General features: G+C 40.0%; 1 protein-coding gene across 2 annotated transcripts; it reads left to right on the forward strand.

Annotated features, from left to right (window-relative positions):
- Nucleotides 1-15,708: 15,708 nt before the first annotated feature.
- On the forward strand, nucleotides 15,709-20,403 carry dnd1 (DND microRNA-mediated repression inhibitor 1). 2 transcript variants are annotated; one of them, XM_047585641.1, is made up of 5 exons: nucleotides 15,709-15,828; nucleotides 17,104-17,209; nucleotides 18,318-18,643; nucleotides 19,179-19,311; nucleotides 19,603-20,403. In XM_047585641.1, the coding sequence occupies exons 1-5, from the start codon at nucleotides 15,799-15,801 to the stop codon at nucleotides 20,166-20,168; spliced, it is 1,161 nt and encodes a 386-aa protein (XP_047441597.1). In that variant the 5' UTR covers nucleotides 15,709-15,798; the 3' UTR covers nucleotides 20,169-20,403. The 2 variants fall into 2 exon arrangements, with proteins under 2 accessions (XP_047441597.1, XP_047441598.1); XM_047585642.1 differs by having other exon boundaries at nucleotides 19,624-20,403.
- The last annotated feature ends 121 nt before the right edge of the window (nucleotides 20,404-20,524 follow it).

A 20,524-nucleotide genomic window follows, 5' to 3' on the forward strand; every position in this document is an offset into this window, starting at 1 on the left:
AAACGACCTAGACAATGTGAATGAGCAATCTGTATAATTATGCAAGGTATTTTGGTTGCAGTGATAACACATATGCATGTGGGATACATTCTGATAGAGGAGAAAGTGAGAAGTGCTTCTTGTATTTTTAGCCGTTTCTCGTTATAAGTCAGTGAACTGTAACAAAGTAACTTCCTGCACAAACAACAGTAATATTCTCTCTCTCTCTCTCTTTTTTATTTTGTTTTACTTTGTTTTGCAATCTTTTATTCCAGCTGTTTGTGACATCAAAAGATAAAATATACACAAGTTTGAAGAAATTTGATATTCTTCTGTCTGGCATAGATAATGCTCAGTGACTTTTATCACGTGTGTTACCTGTGCAGACATATGATTTACTGTTTTCTCCTTTGGTTTATTCATTCTACACATTTGATCAAAACTTGGCTAAATGCCAGAACTTGTTTTCATATCTTTTAACTTAGACATGGGATTTTTTAAGAAAACAAAGAAGCAAACTGGTATGCAACTAAATGCAGGGACTCCACTTCAGCTAGCAACTAACTGAAAGCTAAGCTAAGCTAGTTATTGACCCTTTTCAGACACATCACAATTATCACATGACAAAGGTGACGGCGCCATGATGGATGGCAGAAAGAGAAAGATAGACCAGGAAATTCTAAAGCCAACAACAAAAACAAATATAATAATGCTGTGAAGTGAGTTACCTTGTAGGATGGCACGAAGAGTGAGATTTGGAGAAGATAGCGATAACAGGATTAGCTACTGAACCTTACCTTCTTCCAACGGACCTGACTAACTGTCCAGTCTGCCCGATTTCTGGGGACAGTTGCCGTTTTGGATGACCTGTCCCCCAGCTGAAGCTGTCCCCAAAAAAGTTTCCAATATTAGCGTTTTATGAATGAGAAAACAAAATATTTTATGCAGACTACAACTATTATGGTAGCCAGTTGCACTGCTATTGACATTACAGACATAGCAGTTTAATGTTTAAATATGTCAGAATAAATGAAACCATAATTGTCCCTGTTTCTTCATTTAATCTTGATAACCGAGCTGTAAATGTCTGCAGATTTAATTTCAGAAATCTAGTCATCTTATCATGATGGCAAATGTAAGACATACCTATAATGTTAGCATTATAGTTGTTCATTAGCTAGCCGCTGCTGCCATAACATAATGGATGCATCAAACTCAAATCGATTACACAGTCTTGTCATCTAGCTGGCATTTGGAAACCATGGGAAACCAACTGAAACCATAGGTGTCTTTGAAGAAGGATGGAATGTTTGCTCTAACACGAAATTTCCTGATCTATAATGTGCCTGCATGTTTTAAATTTGTCGTCCACTGTTCTTCTGCAGCCCATCATGGCATTCATATATCACTTGACGTCATGTGAAAAGGGTCAATACTGTAGAGTGAAAGCAACAAAACCAGTACTTCTGAAACCTAAAGTCAATTAGAAGTAACTAGCACAGACTCTTATGTAGTTTTATGTGTTGGCCTATTTAAAACCGCAAAATTTAGTTATTTTAATTCAGCATCACAAATGTTGTTTTAAATTTTTTGTTGAGTTTGTGATATTGTTAATAATGACATGCAACCTCACTGTGCCTATTGTCAATACTCAATGTGTTAGCAAATAACTGCTTACTTACACACCCAGAGAAACAACAAGATTCATTTAAAATATTGCTCCTGACACAAGAAACAAACACGGACAGACAGTAGAGAGCTAAGTATAAACAATTTTAAGGGCAGTAATGTTTTATCATCATTATTATTATTATAATTATATTGTATTTTAAGAATCACAATAATAGTCCACAAGACACACTACCAACATTTTTCAAAGAAGTCTTTTTAAATGTCATTTTTCTTTACTTTCAACAGCATGAATCAAATTTTATTAAAGCCCTTTGCAGTGAGGTTGAGGCAGAAAAAGATATCACAGAGTCTGAATTAATACAATCAACTCAGTGTGTGTGTGTGTGTGTGTGTGTGTGTGTGTGTGTGTGTGTGTGTGTGTGTGTGTGTGTGTGTGTGTGTGTGTGTGTGTGTAATTAGGGTGAGTCAGGCCTTTCAAAGATCCGCAACACTAAGAATAACCTCTGTGTGTATGAGTTCGATAGAGCCGTGGAGTTGATACATTATACTAAGATTGCTGAGCACCGTGCTACAAAGAGCACAGAGTTTCACATTAAAGATGGAGACTAATATCACAAACTAAAGAGCAAGCTCTGGATGAAGGTTCACCTCTTTAAGTAAATGGTCAAACCCATTTCTATCACTCAGTCCGCACAGCGTTTTTAAGCCTCAAGGCCAGAAAAATTCAAAAGGCCAGACATACGTTCTCAAGGATGCCACATCCACTCATCAGCTAACAAACACTCACCCACCTCTAGTGGGAAATTACAAGGCCAACATACAATGGTCTTGTGTGCTTGTCAGTGTGTGAGTGTGTGTGTGCTCGCTCATGGCAATAAAAAAGTGTTGATGCGAACCTAGAGTAACTTAGCAACGATCTGAAAAGAGCAGGAAATAAATACCACACACAGCCACGCAGATTCAACCCCTGTATTAACTCCATGGGGACCCTCAGATGGTCAATAAAAGTGCCCTGAAACCTTGATGTAGATCTGATAGTCCTGAAAGCAGCCCAGGCTGCTTATCTACTGCGTGGAGATAGGCTACAGTAATTCACTTATCTAGATACTTCAGATAAACTCCTCTGCTGGGAACACAACAACAACAAGACAGACATGACAGGAGAAAACACCGTATTCCTCAACTCAATACCCCCCTCCCTTCCGTTCCTTCTTGTTGCCCCTCCCTTGTCTTCATCTTCTCGTTTATCTTTCTATCTAAGTTCCTCTCTGTCAACTTTCTAAAATACCGTCCCCCATCTCATAGATTAACTCTCTCACTCTCTCCATTCCCCTCCCTCCTCTTCCCTCTCATCTGCAACTCTCCCTCTTTTTTGGTACAATGAGCCAAGCAGACCACATCCTGCAGTGAAGGCATTATCCTAAAAAAAATCCATAAAAGACATCAGTGTTTTTGTTTATTTTTCATTTCTGAACGCGCAACTTCAGCGAGCTGTACCTAACCACACACCCCAGCCTTACACCCCAAACCACCGCCCAACCCCTTCCAAATGAGACAGCAAAGGGGAGCGAGTTGATCCGTAAACCTTCAGAGCAATGCCAGTGCTACATCCCCACACACACACAATAATGACTGGCAGCCAGCTCCTGGGCTTGAGTACAGCTCACTGCACTTTGTCTGGGTTTCAGTTGTGGAAGAAATATTAGTCAAAGTGCCACTACAAAAACTTCTGTATATTACAGCAGCGCTTAGATCAATCGATTATATAATTTAGTGTTTAGTATCATCAGCAAAGTGTACCTAAAGATTTAAAGTAAAAGCACTCAGAAATGAATGGTGTTTCATACAGGCATTTGAGTATTTCACTAGAAGAATATAGGGCCTAAAAAATATAGTCATTAAGCATTTCTTAATGATGTTTAATACCTATGAGTAAATGTTTTAGGGTACCACTTTTCCAGTATTAATTTGCAATTGATCATCATTTGAGTGAAAAAACAAATGTTACTTGAAAATCTGTTTTCATTGAAAGGATATATAATTCTAATACCACAAGAATACTGTTTTGTTGAAGTTGTGAAAATAATAAACAAATTACTTAGATATATTCAGACTTTATTTATCTCATGCCAGCTCCCAATAAGAAGCTACCTTTTCACTTTTGTTAAATAATTAAGATATTTTTCATTAAAAATAAATAATTTATTTTAAATGTAACCCAGCTTTCTTTCACTTCGACCTACCGGGATTTGTTCCAGCTTTATGCATATCCCCAGTAAGCTGACACTACCTGGAACGCTGCTAGCGCCAGATGTTTGTCCAACAGCTGACTGAATTAGGTGATCAACTTTTCCACTCCAGGGCAGAGTGATGCAGGTGCTACTGTAAAGGTATGGTTTGGAAGCACGTGGGAGTGAAAAGCCTCCTGTGAAGTTGCTATTTACTAACTATTACTATTTACTAACTTTACTACTCACATTTTTTGCTTAGGCTTTTTGAGTAGTGATTTGAAATAATCTCATTGAGCAAATGAGAATCTTCCCCATTAGTATAGTAGTAAACAAAGCTTAGTAAAGAATGAAAAATTGCTGATTTTAGTTGCTAGTAGGCTATAATTTTTGTTCCTTGAAATTAAAGATTAAAATGATGCATGAGTCAGACTGGTTTCAGAGGGATATGAAATTTACCAAGTGACTCCTGTAAACGTCTTATACAGGATGTATGTCTCCAAGGAAAGATGAGAGTGACTTCTCTCTCCCAAGAGACCCATAGGTCATAAAACCAAGTTGAAAGGTCATCTTGGCAGATCCTGGGACTCTCTCATTCCTAGGATTTTCTCCAGAGATAAATTCCAAAACAAACAAACAAAATACTTAATCAAATTAGGCAAAAAGGAAGTCCCTGAGTAGTGTACAGTTCAGTCAGATTTCTGCTGCATCAGATAACCATTATTTTAAATGTCAGATAGATGCTGTAATAGCACACATGTTGCATTTTTTTTCTTTTTGTTATCAGACACAAAGAACATGAGTGTTGTTTTGATTGTCGTTGATTTTCATTCAGTAATGGTGGGTATTGATGATTGATTGTTTATTTTAAGAGAAATCTTATTTTAATGCCTGTTTAAGTTATAATTAATTTCAATTCAATTCAACTTTATTCATATTGCTCCAATAACAATACAAATTGAGACACTTTACAAAAAATATTCTTAAACCTCCAGAGCAAGCCTGAGGGCGACGGTGGCAAGGAAAAACTCCCTTTAACAGGAAGAAACCCAGCTCATATGGAGGGACCCATCTGCTGAGAAGATAGACAGAAAAGAAGAGCAGGAGAAACAAGATGAAATTCTGTCATAGATACATATATCGAGCCGATTACAAACACCCAGTGGCATTTTCTCCCAGAGGCCAAGGGAAGCTATGCTTCCTCTCTTTTTTATCTGACTTATTTCCGTTAAATTCAATTTTATTTATATAGCGCCAATAACAATACAAATTGTCTCAAGACGCTTTACAAAAACCAGCCTGCAACCTCCAGAGCAAGCCTGAGGGCGACGGTGGCAAGGAAAACTCCCTTTTAATAGGAAGATTTCTCTTTCTATTCACTGCTCACCTGTGATTCTCCAAGACTGTGCCAAGGGAAGTCATCCACCCTTTTGCTTCTCTTGGCCTTCTCTTGGCCTCCAACATAGTACAGTCATCATCAAGCCATTGAATGAACTAATGCGGGATTAGCAAGTTTGTGTTGACATTTCGTTAGCAGAATTAGCAAGCGCAGTGATGAAGTAAAAAACTGTTTTACATGAAGGAAACTGGGCGCTCTAATAGCTCATTCCATTAAATGAAATGGTACCTTACTGCAACATAGGCTTTTATGTCCCCCACCCCCTAAAAACCTATAGGTATAGGTTTTTATCTCACTTGGCTTCCTCAAAAAAAGTCCTGTAACACAACACAGAGTCATGTCTTGTAGAAATTCTCAGATTACACTGCAACTGTGGACAATTGCGAACAACTTTGTCTCATGGTGGAAGTTGAACCATCTTCTCATCAATATAGCTAAAACCAAGGACATGGCAGTGGATTTCCGCAGGTCCAGGCCCCACTTGTAGCCTGTAACCATTGGAGAGGAGGTGGTTCAGGCCTCCACAGTTAGGTCCGCATATATTCAGACACTGACACAAGTTTTGTTATATTAGCTGTTTATCAAAATATGTTAAAGATACAGTTATATAATCAATATGGGTTTCAGAGTGCAGACTCTCAAATATCATTTGTGGGTATTTACTTTCAAATTGGAGGAAGGGTTTAGGAATTAAGGCTCTTTAATATGTAGCTGCCTCTTTTTCAAGGAACCAAACACTCTCTAGGAAGTTGGTCTATCAGTATCTAAGCTGACAATAAACCGAAGACTTTGTAAGAGAAAATACAGAGGGTTCACCACAAGGCCTCAGAAAGGCCAGATTAACATTGTCAAAAAGCGTCAAAAGTCATCAGCCCAATTCTGGAAAAGCATTCTTTGGTCAGATGAAACTAAGATAAATCTGTACGATGGGATACTGAATATGATACTGAATGATGGGAAGAAGAAAGTATGCAGAAGGCTTGGAACAGCTCATGACCCAACAAACGACACCTTGGTCAGGCAGAGAAGCTCATTCAGGTTGCCACAACAGGCTGCTGTCTTTGTCATGCTCCACAAACAGGTTGAGAAGGTTGTTTGTCCCACAGTCCATAAAGCTCTACAACGCCTGCCTGCGAGGAAACAACTGGACTGTATATGGAAATGGTGATTACTAGCATCAAATGGATAGGGATTATGAATAAAATGTATGATGGATATTAAAATCATCCCAGACTGTGTTATCTAAACTGAGCGTTTGGAGGAGAAGAGCCCTAGTCAGGGAAGTCACCAAGAATCCGATGGTCCCACTCTCGGAACTCCAGCATTCCTCTGTGGAGAGAGGAGAACCTTCCAGAAGGACAACCATCTCTGCAGCAATCCACCAATCAGGCTTGTAGTGTAGAGTGGCCAGACGGAAGCCATTCCTTAGTAAAAGGTTCATGATACACCGTCTAGAGTTTGCCAAAAGTCACCTGAAGGTCTCTCAGACCATGGCAAACATAATTCTCTGGTCTGACGTGACAAAGACTTAATTCTTTGGTGTGAAAACTGCCATGCTTGGAGAAGACCAGGCATTGCTCCAGGGACATCACTAGGCTTTAAGGACGGGGGGAGTGCCTGGTTTTCTGGTGTGATTTTCGCTCACCACACAATTGTTTGCTTTCAAATATTTTGAAGTTGCACAGATTACACACGCGACTGAAGCAGCTGCAGTTTCAAGCCCTGAAAATTATTATTTAATTACTTGAATTACATTATGAGTCGATTGGATAAGGACGCACTAAAGGGGCTTGCTCTACTGTACACTACGAAGTGAAGGGAAACTGACAGATTTATGATCACATTTAAGTCCTTGATGAAAGGTTATATGCCGCTTTATATTGAATTTGAAATAAAAAAGTTTTAAACAACATCAAACTATTTAGGGGGGCTTAAGAATATTTTCTAATGACGCCACTGCACTGCTCATCACCAGGCCAATACCACCTCAACAATGAAGCATGGTGGTCTCAGCATCATGCTTTGCGGATGTTTTTCAGTGTCATGAACTGGGAGACTAGTCATGATAGAAGGAAAGATGAATGCAGCAATGTACAGAGACAAAAACCTGCTACAGAGTGCTCTTGATCTAAGCACACAGTCAAGGCTTCAGGACAACTCTGTGGATGTCCCTAAGTGGCCCAGCCAGAGCCAAGACTTGAATCCGATTGATCATCACTGGAGAGATCTAAAAAATGGCTGTGCATTGATGCTTCCCATCCAACCTGAAGGAGCTTGAGAAGGTGGTGCAAAGAGGAATAGGCAAAACTTCCTAAAGATAGGTGTACCAAGCTTGTGCATCATGTTCAAAAAGACTGTGAAAGCGAATGAATAATGAATTAAGTTGTAAGCGCTTTGAGCATCTAATGGAAAATTACTTCGAAATGAAAATCAACGCATTATTATTATTATTATTATTATTATTGTTATTATTATTATTACTTATGTATATGTAAATCTTTTTCATTTTGACATTGTACAACTACAAAATGTGGAAAAAGTGAAGCGATGTATTTCTGCATGTAGACTTACCGTTAACTGCTTCACGCACCAACACTTAATTTACCAACATAAAATAAAACACAGGAAAAACTAAGGCCCACACAATTGTCATGGCGGGATGATTGACTGTATGACTCGGATCAGTCGGGATCTGCTCAAGACCCCTGTTTCGGTCCTCTTGGTGCTTTCCATTTGAACTCAGAAGGAATATCTGAGTTTCGAGTCAGAATTTTCAGTTTTTCGTACCCCAATCATCTGTTGAGACTGATACAGTGTTGAGACTGATACATGATGCTATGATTGATTCAATTTCTTATCTGGTTTGGCTTTTGCCAGAAGATGTCACATACATGAGCATAGCCTACTTTAGAAGACTGTTGTGGTTTGATCAGTTGTTTAGGATGTTGATTTTTCGAATGAACTCTTATTTATATATATATAAAATCATCTTATATATATATTGAATTATTATTTATTTAATGTACGGTAAAAGTGCTGCATGGTTATGAGGAGTGAGCTCCTGATCTCTCTCAACTTTGAGTAGTCCTGTTCAGAGTTTTACCACTGCACATGGAAAGATAGAGAGTTACTCAGGGCTGCAAGGAGTAACAAAGAGTACACTTGGAAAAATAAGTAACTCAGTGACTTAGATGAATCCAAGACTATTGGGGGAAGGAATAATGTTGTGCACATTTTTCTTATTTGATTAATTAACAATTTAAAAAAAGTTAGTTTGCAAATGTTTTTATTTCTTCTTTAATATGTTCTCAGTGTGCCCACTACAAGAATAGTTACACATTTTTAATTTTACATTAAGTTCTTTATTTATTAAGTTTGTATTTTAAATGTTTATCTGTTGCACAAAAATATGTTCATTGGTAATAATGCATTTCAAGCTTTAAGTATGACTAATTACTTTCTTGATCACCCCTTTACAAAAACCCCGGGTCCTCGGCCTGTGGTGGTCATGGCCCCCGAGGAGCTGTGGTGGTGATCCCTTATCTTCATTTCTCATGGTCTTCATGTGTAAAGATAAAAAATATCTGCTTGTTTGGTTTCAGTGATAGTAGGGTAGGGATTGTTGTACATGTTCTAACAGACTTTCAGGAGGTGTTTCACTCGATCTTAGTGACCAATTACATCTCCCCTCAACCTGTTGTCGTGGCTTTGTAGGATTCATGTTGTACCTTGATAAGTTGTATTTGTAATAGCAGTGATTGTTTGCAGCTGTTAGAACTCTGATTTACTACTGATCAGTGACGTACAGTATATCGTTAGGCTAATAGTATAATTGCCTAAGTCCAACTAGTAAGTAACCAACCAGTCCAGAAAATCTACCAAAGTAGTGTAGTAAGTGTAGAAGAAGATAAACGTGGCACAGGTGCCTCAAAACTGTACTTAAGTCCAGTCCAGTCACAGTGCAAATGTAATCACTTTTCACCACTGAAGGACTCTCCCCTGTAAACAGTAATTAATTCTCCCATTACTATACCTAATAAATATTTTTGAATAGCTGTTGAAACACACTGCAGATTCATTACACACAGAGAAACAGAATCTACAGTATGTAAACACTCCTATCCACAGTCATCTAAGCTGTGCACAAGTGGTCCCATGGGAGTGTTAAGTCACAGTATTTCCTATCCCTGCTGGCTCTTCAAGGCCACGTAATGTGTCCATGTTTTTTTTTTTTAATCAGAATACACTTACCTACTTCTCTGTGGCAAATAATATCTGTTGTGACTGCTAATGAAATGAAAAAAAATGTTTCAGTGTGGAAACTGTCAAACAGCTAAAGGAGGCTAATATTGGCAAGTAAAAGCAAATTATGCATTCGTCTAGTACAAGATGTCTGTGAAGCATTACGCAGTTGAAATTTAAAAAAATATTATGTAGCCATTTATGACATAACGTAAATCCCCACCCAAATAAACCCCTCCTACCATCACGGAAAAGTGGTTTCCTATAAGCCTCATTATCAGCCTCTTCTATCTACCAATGGGTACAAAATCTGCCGGTAAAATAAAGGTTCAAGTAAGTTCCCTGAACAAAAAGAGGGCAGTGCTTTTTGTTGTATCCAGTAACTGTTTAGCTTTTCCCAAGTGATGAAATAGTGAATGGTGGAACAACAACTGTGCACCTCCATCAAAGAGAAAGCTCAGTTGTCAGAAAAGACAAAGATAAAGAGATAGAGTGATAGGATCTAAGGAAAAACAAGGATGAAAAGCGCACTTAGAAGATTTTAAATGTTTATACGAAAATCTTATGACAGGCTGGGGACATGGATTTTCAATGGATATTTTGGGACAATAAGGGAGAATCTAACCAAAGGTGCAGTGGCATTATATTAATGGAAGTTCCCTTTATTGGCGGTGGGGCTTTCAAACATAACAGGGTGATTTTTGCTGATTAGCTTGGTGAAAATCGCATGCTTATCAACTTCACTTGAGAGGTATTTTCGCTATTTGTGATGCATACAGAAGCTACCATCATGGTAACTTGTCTGATTAAGGCTTAATGGACCAACGAACCAATGAATAATACCAGAAACAGAAACAGTAAATGTCAGGTCATATGTCCATGAGCTGAATCTTAAGAGAAACTGGGCTGTGAAGCAAGACAACAACCTCAGGAACATAAAGTGGTTCTACAAAAGAATGGTTAAAGAAGAACAAAATGAATGCTTTGGAATGACCAAGTCAAAGTCCTGACCTCAATCCAATAGACATGTTGTGGAAGGGCTTTAAGCAAACTGTTTATGTGAGGAAACCCACCAACATCTCACAGCTGAAATGGTTCAGGACTGAGAAGTGGCCTAAAATTACGACTGATCAGCAGATAAAATGTTTAGTTACTGTTTTTGCTGTATGGGAGGTGAACCCTGCTCATGTAGTCTGGATAAAGCTACACTATTTCAATAACTTTGTGCTTATTTTAAGAATTTTTGTGGAGCAAAAAAAAAGCTTAACCTATTCGCAGATTTATTTTTTTTCTTAATACAAGATCATTTGATTGAATATAAGAATATTTTGCTCAGATCACTTTAACAGGCCTTATGTGGTTATGGACAGAAAAGAACAGCAACATAGTTATACACGTCATCTGAGCACCGTGATGTTCAGTGAGGATCATTGTGGGTTGTGGAGCCTCTACTAAATACCAAAATAAAATCATTATATTTGATTGTTCGGAAAATTCTACTTGTATTTAAGAATCTGTTGTAGACCCTTGTCCCCTTGTATCTTGTACACACACATAGCCACATGCACTAACTGTCAGGCACAGACGGTTCTTACTGAATAAAACATTTGAGACATGGGTAAACTGATTTTTTTTTTTTTTTTTTTTTTTTTTTACCAGCCGAAGCCCGGCTACAGGAGCAGTGTGGAGCCTTGATGTGCAGATGTGACGGGGAGTTGACTGAACAGCATGAGATCTTCCTCTCTCAGTGCAGACACTCTGATAGCACTCACTCTCACCACACGTGGACACCGAAAGACAGCACTGACTGACACATGGCTGAAATGCCGTTAAGTCCGACATTTGATGTTAAGTTTTCTCCTAATCTTATACAAACAGGTATATGATAGTCTAAAATAAATAGACAGATGGCAATTACACTTGATCACTTGCCCTGCGGCACCTAGGCCCACTCACAACTATTGACTGGTTTTTCTGTATTACCTGAGTTAGAATAGCACCATACATTTTATTAACAATAATCAAATTTTCCACTAGGGACAATGATGGATGTGAGCAAATAGGTCAAAGTACAAGGCACTGTTTTGCCAACATAGATTACAGTATATATAGTATGATTCTTATGCGAGCTGTATGTTTTGTGTCAAACTTACATATACAGGATTTGATGTAAACTATGACAGTGAAACATCAGAGTCTTGGAATTGACTTAGAAACAGCTCTTTAGCAGCTTTGCCTACAAAATTGGGCTAAACAAGAAAAAATATAGCTCTGATACTGTATATGTAAACATATATATGATATAAAACTATGCCAGCTACATACTGTTATAAGTACTGTTGTCCTTTTTGTTTATAGAAAACAATAAAAATTATGCTTTTAAATCTACCAATTCCTGTTTGTGATGTACTATGGATGTACAGACACCTATCACTGGATTACATTTATAATAATAACAGGTATTATTGTGAAATTAATTCTGCGATGTCTTCTTCCTTAATTCCCTTAACAAATTCAAGGATATTTATTTGTATTTCGGTCAATTGCCCACATATAATCTCATCACCTCCCACTGTAATCGGATAGGTGTAAATACATGTTAAAACATGATTATCTCTGACTACGAAGCAAGAAAAGTGTCTCAGCCTGTCCTGGATCAAAGCTGAACCCATCCATGTTCTACAGTGATGAAGCTTAGTTCAGCTTCTCATCTGACTGTACTCAGTCCAACAAAACTGGAGATTTCCCCCTGTGTCTCCCTCTTCCGTCAAGCATCTTCGTCATAAACATGTTATGATCTAATTATGGGCACACACACACACACACACAGACACATACACAAACCTAAGTCTTAACATGTTTTAACCTTCATTAAGTTTTCAAGTCCCGCAAGGAAGCATGGCCCCACAACACTGTGGCCCACACAACTAGTTTCTCAGAGCTATTGATATTGTTCTGACAAAAGTAGGACTTATCTGTAAATATGTTAACTTGGGCTAGGGAAGACTGGTATTGCCATTTTCACTCCCACTTCAGCCATTTCTGACAAAATTATGAATAACTTAATAAATAACACAACAACAAATGATCAGACTCTTGTGATGCTCTCAACATAGATATGATACTTTTTGCACCAACCAAATGCAGAATACAATGACACAATGAACAAAGCCTACAATTAATCAAACTGACAAAACTGGCAAAACCTAAAACACGTTTTAGGTTTCCTTGGGGTGACTCTTCCAAGTAGGCCTTCTTGTGCATCAGTGCTGTAGTGGAACGGTGCTTCACTGCTCCTGAGTCAGAACTCTGCAGTTAGATGGGGGTTTCTACACACTGCAATTTCAGACTTTGGACATCGCACACTGGACTCGTTTAGATCTTTGTGTAGCCTTTCAAGCATGTTTATATTTCATTTCACACCTTCAGAAGCAAGTGATGTTTGAGTGTTATCACAAGTTGTTGAATGTATCACATTTTACCACAACAGTAATAATAATAATAATAATAATAATAATAATAATAATAATAATAATAATAATAATAAAAACGGAAGAAACTGAACACTTACATAAATATTCTTAGGTTCGTTTTATTCAGCCCATGCAGCTGGAGATAGTTAATGGCTAGAGAGCTCATTTATCTTTAACCTTTATTCTGTGTCAATTGCGCTTCAGTCTGTAGTACCTTGGGTCTCCCTAAAGTGAAAACAGACACAATGCAACACTGACATCTTGTGGAATTCTTCATATATTACAACTTGTCCTCACTAGGGTCGTGGGGGTTGCTGGAGCCTATCCCAGCTATCATCGGGTGAGAGGCGGGGTACACCCTGGACAGTCTATAACAGGGCTAACACAGAGACAACGATTCACACTCACACTGACAGCAATTGACATACGAGCATGTCTTTGGAGGTTACCCGCAGAAAACCCATAGTGAGACACAGGGACGTCACTAGGCTTTAAGGACAGGGGAGGCTTAGGCTTAGGCTTCTTCCTAACAATGTCAATGTGGGAGGTCCACTTCAGGTCCGATGAGATTGTGGACCCTAGGAACCTGAATGAGTCCACGGTGGGGACAATCCTGTTTAGGATGGTAAGGGGAGAGGTGGATGGGGGTTTCTTCCTAAAGTACACAGTCATCTCTACAGTCAGTGCATTTACATGCAGAGCCTAATCGAGCTATGCTCAAAATTCGACTTTCTGACTACAGTCCCTGTCCCAGTTTATATGCAGCACAAGAAGAGTAAAAGGAATACAGTTATTCGATTGAATAACTGTTCACATCTTTCACACTAGGTGGCGACACGTGTTTTTTCAGCGGGATAATACCATCTTAATACGGCCCGATTTCCGGTTGACCTATACGCCATATGGCAAACAAGAGTCGTTCATGCGGCAGACCGGCATTTCAAACAACAACCAGACGGATAATAGCACATTTTTTAATCTCGTACATAATGTTCGCACTACTTCTGGTGATTCTAGACGGTTCTTCTAGCGGGCTCAGTTTCTCTTTTTCTTCTTCTGCGATCAGCTTTCTTGGGCGTTTTTGTTCCAGGGTCACACCCAAGCGCAGTGGTTGTTGGGGTGTATGCGCACACGCATTATCCAATGAAAACTCAAATTCCAATTGCATTATGGCGGCTATGGCTCAATTGGTAGAGTGGGTTGTCCATGAACCGAAGTTAGCGGTTCGATCCCCTGAGTGTGCCATATGCCGAAGTGTCTTGAGCAAGACACAGTTGCTGGGAGCAACTGAACCCCCAGTTGGTGTGTAAATGTGTGTGTGCTTGTGTGAGCGAGTGGGTGGATGTGTCTCTGACTGTAAAAGCGCTTTGAGTACCTTTGAGTAGGTAGAAAAGTGCTATATAAGAGCAAGACCATTTACCATTATCTGGGTGTCTCAATTGGATAATGAGAACTCCTGTTATAGCCCGATTAAGGCAATAATTTGTTTTTTTCTGAGTCTTGAGCGGGTTTAGCTCCAGGTGGTTCTGACTGCACCAGAGAACCAGCTGATCCACTTCCTCTCTGTATGCAGACTCGTCCCCGTCCTGGATGAGTCCAGTGACGATGGTGTCATATGCAAACTTGAGGAGTTTCACAGAGGGGTTCCCAGAGATGCAGTCATTAGTGTAGAGGGAGAAGAGCAGTGGGGAGAGAACACTCCCCTGGGGGGCCCCAGTGCTGAGAGTCCAGGTGCTAGATGTGAAACTTCCCAGTCTCACCTGCTGCCTCCTGTCAGTCAGGGATCTAGTGATCCACTTACAGGTGGAGGGGGGCACAGTGAGCTGGGACAGCTTGTGGTGGAGAAGCTCAGGGACGATGGTGTTGAACGCTGGGCTGAAGTCCACAAACAGAACCCGTGCATAGTAGTGCAGAGTCATGCTGACTGCATCATCCACGATCTGTTTGCCCTATAGGCAAACTGCAGGGTGTCTAGCAGGGGTCGGTTATGTCCTTCAGGTGGGCCAACATCAGTTGTTCAAAGGATTTCATGACCACAGACGTCAGGGCAACTGGTCTGTAGTCATTTAATCCTGTGATAGGAGACTTCTTGGGGACCGGGATGATGGTGGAGCGTTTGAGGCCGGAAGGAACCTCACACAACTCCAGGGAGCTGTTGAAGATCTGGGTGAAGACAGGAGCCAATTGGTCAGCGCAGACTTTCAGAGACAGACCATTGGGTCCTAGAGCCTTCCTGATCCTCTGTCTTTGAAAGAGCTGACGCACGTCTTGTTCGTAGATCCTCAGTGCAGGCAGGGGGTCAGATTTATATTGAATTTGTCGGCATTATTTTATAAAAAATAAAACAACACCAAACTATTTAGGGGGGCTTAACAATATTTTAGGGGGGCTCCAGCCCCCCTAAAACAGACCTAACGACGCCACTAGTGCTTGTTTTGTGGTGCACTTTACATTAACTAACATTAACGTCAAATCGATATTATTATCAGACAAACCATTGTTTGTTTTTATTTTAACCCATGTTGACTTCAAAAAAAGGTCATCTAAAAACAAAGAAATATGATTAAATTAAAAACAAATAAGTAATAAAAAACAACCTCACAAATCATATCATTTTATTTTATTTTATAAAACCCATGCACATGACATGAATGATAAATTAAAGACAAAGTAATATAATTTAATTTCAATACATAATTAAGTAAAAGTAAAATTAGAAAAATAGAAAACGTTGAAAAAGAAATGCCCGAAACGCCTCAGCGTTGCCAGGTAGCTGATTGGTGCCCCGGCTCCAGGTGCGACCACTATCGGTATCGCTGCCTATGCGAGCACAACAGCAACCTCGATGGAGATGATAGACATCAAGCAACTCCAGGTAACCTTTTGCTACCGTAAACTCTTGGCGAGTTGATATGTAAGCGTACAGGTTGAAAAGTCGACGGGAGTGGGCCCTCTGAAGGAAAATTAAAAAGCGGTCCAATTTAGGCAGCAGCAGTAATGGCGTCCGTCACAACAAGTTAATTAGTTGTTACAAACGCGCGCATGGCTGGCTACATTGTAGGCCAGGAAGTGTCTTCGTGATGGCCTTGCCTTTCGCGCTAATGCTCGCCTTTGTTCAACTTTGTTTGGGAGTTTTCTTGTTTTTTTATTTGCACGACGCTTGATTGGTCCCCACTTGTAGCTGATTAGAAAATAAATAAATAAAGCCTCAGACACTGTTGAACTGTTTTCTTCCGTGTACCAGAAATTAAACACACAACATAGCATTTGTCCTGTTTTCAAATATATGGTTACTTTGATAATTGCCTTACCCTCCTGTCCAGTCAGTGTAGTTAGTCTTCTCTGATTAGCAGCCTTTCCTTCCAGTAAGTGTTGTACGCAGAGCAGCTACATTGCTACTTAAAAGATAATCGACCTGTGCATGAGTAAAAATTTGGTAGTGTAGCTGTCCTTTGCTGCATTGGCACTGAAGTAAATACTGATGGTATCATATGTTTAAATTGAATTACAGCATTATCAGAAAAGACGGGTATGTATAATATGCTATTAAATGATTAGTGTGCAAAATAGCACCTGTTGAAGTTAGGCCTCAGAGCAGAGAGGTCAGAGGTTCGGTCTGCTGGAAGGCACTTTATTTGAACCGTCCACTTGTGGTCGGTTTGCACTTTGAATGATCATTGAAGAAAGTCACAAAGGCCAACAGCGAAGGAACTTGTAGATAGCAGACACTTGTACTTAAAGGATCTGCATGGAATCAAGAGAAGATCCCAGGTATATTAATCATAAAAGTCAATGCACGTAAGTGTTCAGTCTATAACTATAAGTATATGTGTATAGTGCCAAAATTGTCCAGGGGTTCTGAAGTAGCTGAATGGTGTTTGGTCCAACAAGTCAGACACTTATGTTCCGATGAATATTGTTGTTGATTATTGTTGGCACACTGCAGTCAACAACTGGACTGATTTGTAACAGTAGACTGAGGACTTTTGGGATAAACTTAGCCCTGAAACCTACTTTTAAGTGGAATTAGTTTCCCCTCCAGTGATTCACTGTCTGTGATCCATTTTTCCTGAAAATGTAGCACTTTTATGTGTTTTGTTTGTTGCAAAAATGCTGTCACAGAGATGTTCCAACTTTGTTTCCATTACAGATGCTGAACCTTGAGCGGGTGGTGGCCCTAGAAACCTGGCTGACAACCACCAACACTAAGCTAATTCAAGTCAATGGTCAGAGGAAGTATGGAGGACCACCTGAGGGTGAGAAAGACTTTGCAGATTGTGCTCTACAATTGTACTAAGACATGAAAATATTAATTAACATTTTTAGGACAGGGAATGGTTGCCATTCTTCCATTAAACATTGGGGATCCTACAACTCTTAACCTCTTAACACAATGAGGCCAATGGTTAAATTCTTCTCAGTGTTGTGGTCAGTCAGGAAAATGAAGCTACTATTATCATTCTGAATGCACTGTGAAAGGCTGTGATTACAATGCTTATTCAATGTTACTCACTTAAACAGGTATGTTCTTGAGGTCTACCAAAGAAATTAAGTGGGTTTCTGTTATGGTTATGAAAACTAAAGAAATATTTCAGATTTAACATCAGCCCCAAAACTCTAACTGCACTCCATCAGAACACTCTGACCTTTATAGTCTCAAGAGTCAACAACAGTATAAAACTTAAAACACCTGTTTCTTTAGTTGGCTGCAGATGTTGGAAAACACATCTGTTAAAAGTCATCAGTAAATGTCTAAAGATTAAAAAACAATGCCAGTTGAGTGTCTCAGTATGATGGACTCGCTGATAACTTCATATTATATTTTTCTGTCCTACCATTCAAAGTGCAAACAATTAAAAGGTATAGCATTAGAACCAGTACAATGTCCCTGCCTACAGATATTTGAGGCTGAAAAGTTGGTCTGAAGTCTCTCCATTTGGACCTGATTATGCTTCGGTAAAGATCTGCTAGGCCAGTTAAATCATTTAGGTGGGCCTCATGTGCTGATGGTCATACACATCATCTGAGTGTTCAGCTTGTTAGAAACAGGTGGTTGTAGGACTTGTCCAGTTGTGTGCAACTGTATTTTTGTCTTTGTATCAGCTGAAACACAACCCCATAAGAAATATGAATGGCATGTTACAAACTGCAAATTCTGCTCATGTGGTGGCAAATGGCATGCTCTATCCTAAGAAAACATCCTCCATGGTTGTGACTATATGCAGATTACCTCTGGAATGTTGGTGAGCAGCCAATTGGCAGTAATGCAGCACATTGGAGTCATTTTCTTTGCTTTTACTATCATTATATTTCACTCGAGCAAATAATCATCCAACCTCTTCTCTTCTCCATTCACATGGTCAGTGTGGGATGGCCCCATCCCAGGAGCTCGCTGTGAAGTCTTCATCAGCCACATCCCAAGGGATACGTATGAGGACCAACTCATCCCTCTGTTCAGCTCTGTGGGGCCGCTCTGGGAGTTTCGACTTATGATGAACTTCAGCGGCCAAAACCGTGGCTTTGCCTACGCCAAATATGGCTCCTCTGCTATAGCTACCCAGGCTATCCACCTACTGCACGGCTACATGATAGAGCCTGGCGCCTGCCTCAGTGTCAACCGCAGCGTGGAGAAGAGACACCTCTCTCTCGGAGCTCTACCAACTACCACCAAGCAAGAGGACCTGCTAAAGGTATTTATTATTTAGCTGACGGGGAAACAAAACATTCCTTCATTCTCAAAAGAGCAAAAACATAACAAGACCATCTGCTCTCTGTATATCTGTAGAACAGGTTGCATGTTGTAGATTAAAGTGACTCCATTAGGCGATATGTGTGAAAACTAATAAAGACAGACAGTATACAAAAAAAATCCCAACTCAAGCCCCCAATATTGCTTTGACTGAACGTCTCCCAGATTGTTTGACTGGCAGTTTGAGATCCACAATGTCTGAGTAATCACCTAAATGATCAAAGATGTAGATCAGATAGATCTTTGATCAGCAGGTGTCCCACTGTCCCATTTCTAATGTGACCGATGGATCTACTTACTTGTGGAGGCAACTTTTGTTGGAGTAAAGTTTAAATTAAACAGAAGTTAAATCTCTGGGCAGATGACATAAGATTCTCATTTCTGTGACCTTGAATGGTGAAAATGACCTCATACAATGAGAACCGCTCTGTTACTGCTCAAAGTACAAAAACATTGTTTGTAACTTATTCTCCAAGGTGCTGCGTTTGCTGGCAGAGGGGGTGGAGAGAGTGGCCCTGAAGACTGGGCCAGGCATAGAGGGGACAACTGCTATAGTGGGCTTCTCATCCCACTATTTTGCTTCTATAGCCAAGAAGATGCTGGTGGAAGGTAAGAGAGCTTCTCTTGAGGGACAGTGTTACACTTTATGGTGTAGCAGCTTGGTCTGCTTTATGTGTCAGTCTAGCCTGGACATATTGACGCTGTGTTTCAGTTCATCTTCATTCAAAGTCTAAGCCAAACCAAAGTCCTGTCTTATATTATCAGAATCACAATCAGCTTTATTGGCCAAGTATGTGTTTACATACATGAAATATGGTAAGCAGTTCATAGAACTCACCTCTTGGAGATATTTTGTTGTTGTTTAGTGGTTAATGAGAAAATAATTTTAACATGTTGCAGAAACTTCTAATCTTTCTCCAGCATTTAGGAAGCAATATGGGTTAACCATTTCTGTCAAGTGGCATTCATCAGAGCTGGTGATCCCTGATAAGCCATGGCCTACTCGGACATTCCCAATGGGCCTACCATCGCCCCCAAAGCCCCCACGCCATGCCTTGAAGCTCCTGCCCTCAGTCCTGCCTCCACACCTAGCTGTCGCTCCCTCCAACTCCCCAGGTTTCTGCAGAGCTGTAGGAGGACCCATTGCCACCAAATCCCATCCTCCTAGTTCCTCCTCCCACCGGGCCCCTCCAGGGATTGAAGTGTCCCCTTTGACGCTCCTCCGTAGGGCATGTGAGGTGACTGGGGTCGGTCAGCCGTCCTTTGAGCTGCACTACAGCCACATTGGGCCAGATGGATTCCTCTACTATACCTATAAGGTGAACATCCCTGGGATCACATCACCCTTCACTGGACAGGTCATGATCTTGCCGGGACCCAGCCTCGACACCATAGTAGAGGAGGCTGAGAAGGCTACAGCCCAGGAGGTCCTGCAGAAGGTGTTCAACAGCCAGTTTGCGCTGTGAACCGTGAACACTCCAGCAACTCTTGAGTTTGTTTGTGTTTATATATTATATAAAAAAAAACATTGTTGTTTGCCCTAATATGTAGTTTGAAATGTTCTATGTTTGTGTTGGAGAAGTAGGTTTGTGTTGTTTGGACCTGTGTGGTTTGTTTTATGCATGCTTTTTATTGAATGTTGCAGTATTCTGCCTTACTGTTGTGGTTCCTCATTTTAAGTAAATGAGATTTCAATGGAAACATGATGGCGTTGTTACTTCATTCAAGAACTTATTCAGTTATGATGCTAAAATCATTCACTAACCTGCAAATTGCTCTCATGTTATTGCGTGAGTGTGACACTAACATCTGTTAATGTCAC

The sequence above is a fragment of the Mugil cephalus genome, chromosome 5 (assembly GCF_022458985.1).
Source record: "Mugil cephalus isolate CIBA_MC_2020 chromosome 5, CIBA_Mcephalus_1.1, whole genome shotgun sequence".
In the NCBI taxonomy this organism is placed as follows: Eukaryota; Metazoa; Chordata; class Actinopteri; order Mugiliformes; family Mugilidae; genus Mugil; species Mugil cephalus.

Excerpts from the sequence above, each read along its gene's own strand:
- dnd1 (XM_047585641.1), top strand. The coding sequence starts at position 15,799 with ATGGAGATGATAGACATCAAGCAACTCCAG. Across the intron at positions 15,829-17,103 it reads TAGACATCAAGCAACTCCAG|ATGCTGAACCTTGAGCGGGT; the intron begins GTAACCTTTTGC and ends TTTCCATTACAG. Across the intron at positions 19,312-19,602 it reads CAAGAAGATGCTGGTGGAAG|AAACTTCTAATCTTTCTCCA; the intron begins GTAAGAGAGCTT and ends AACATGTTGCAG.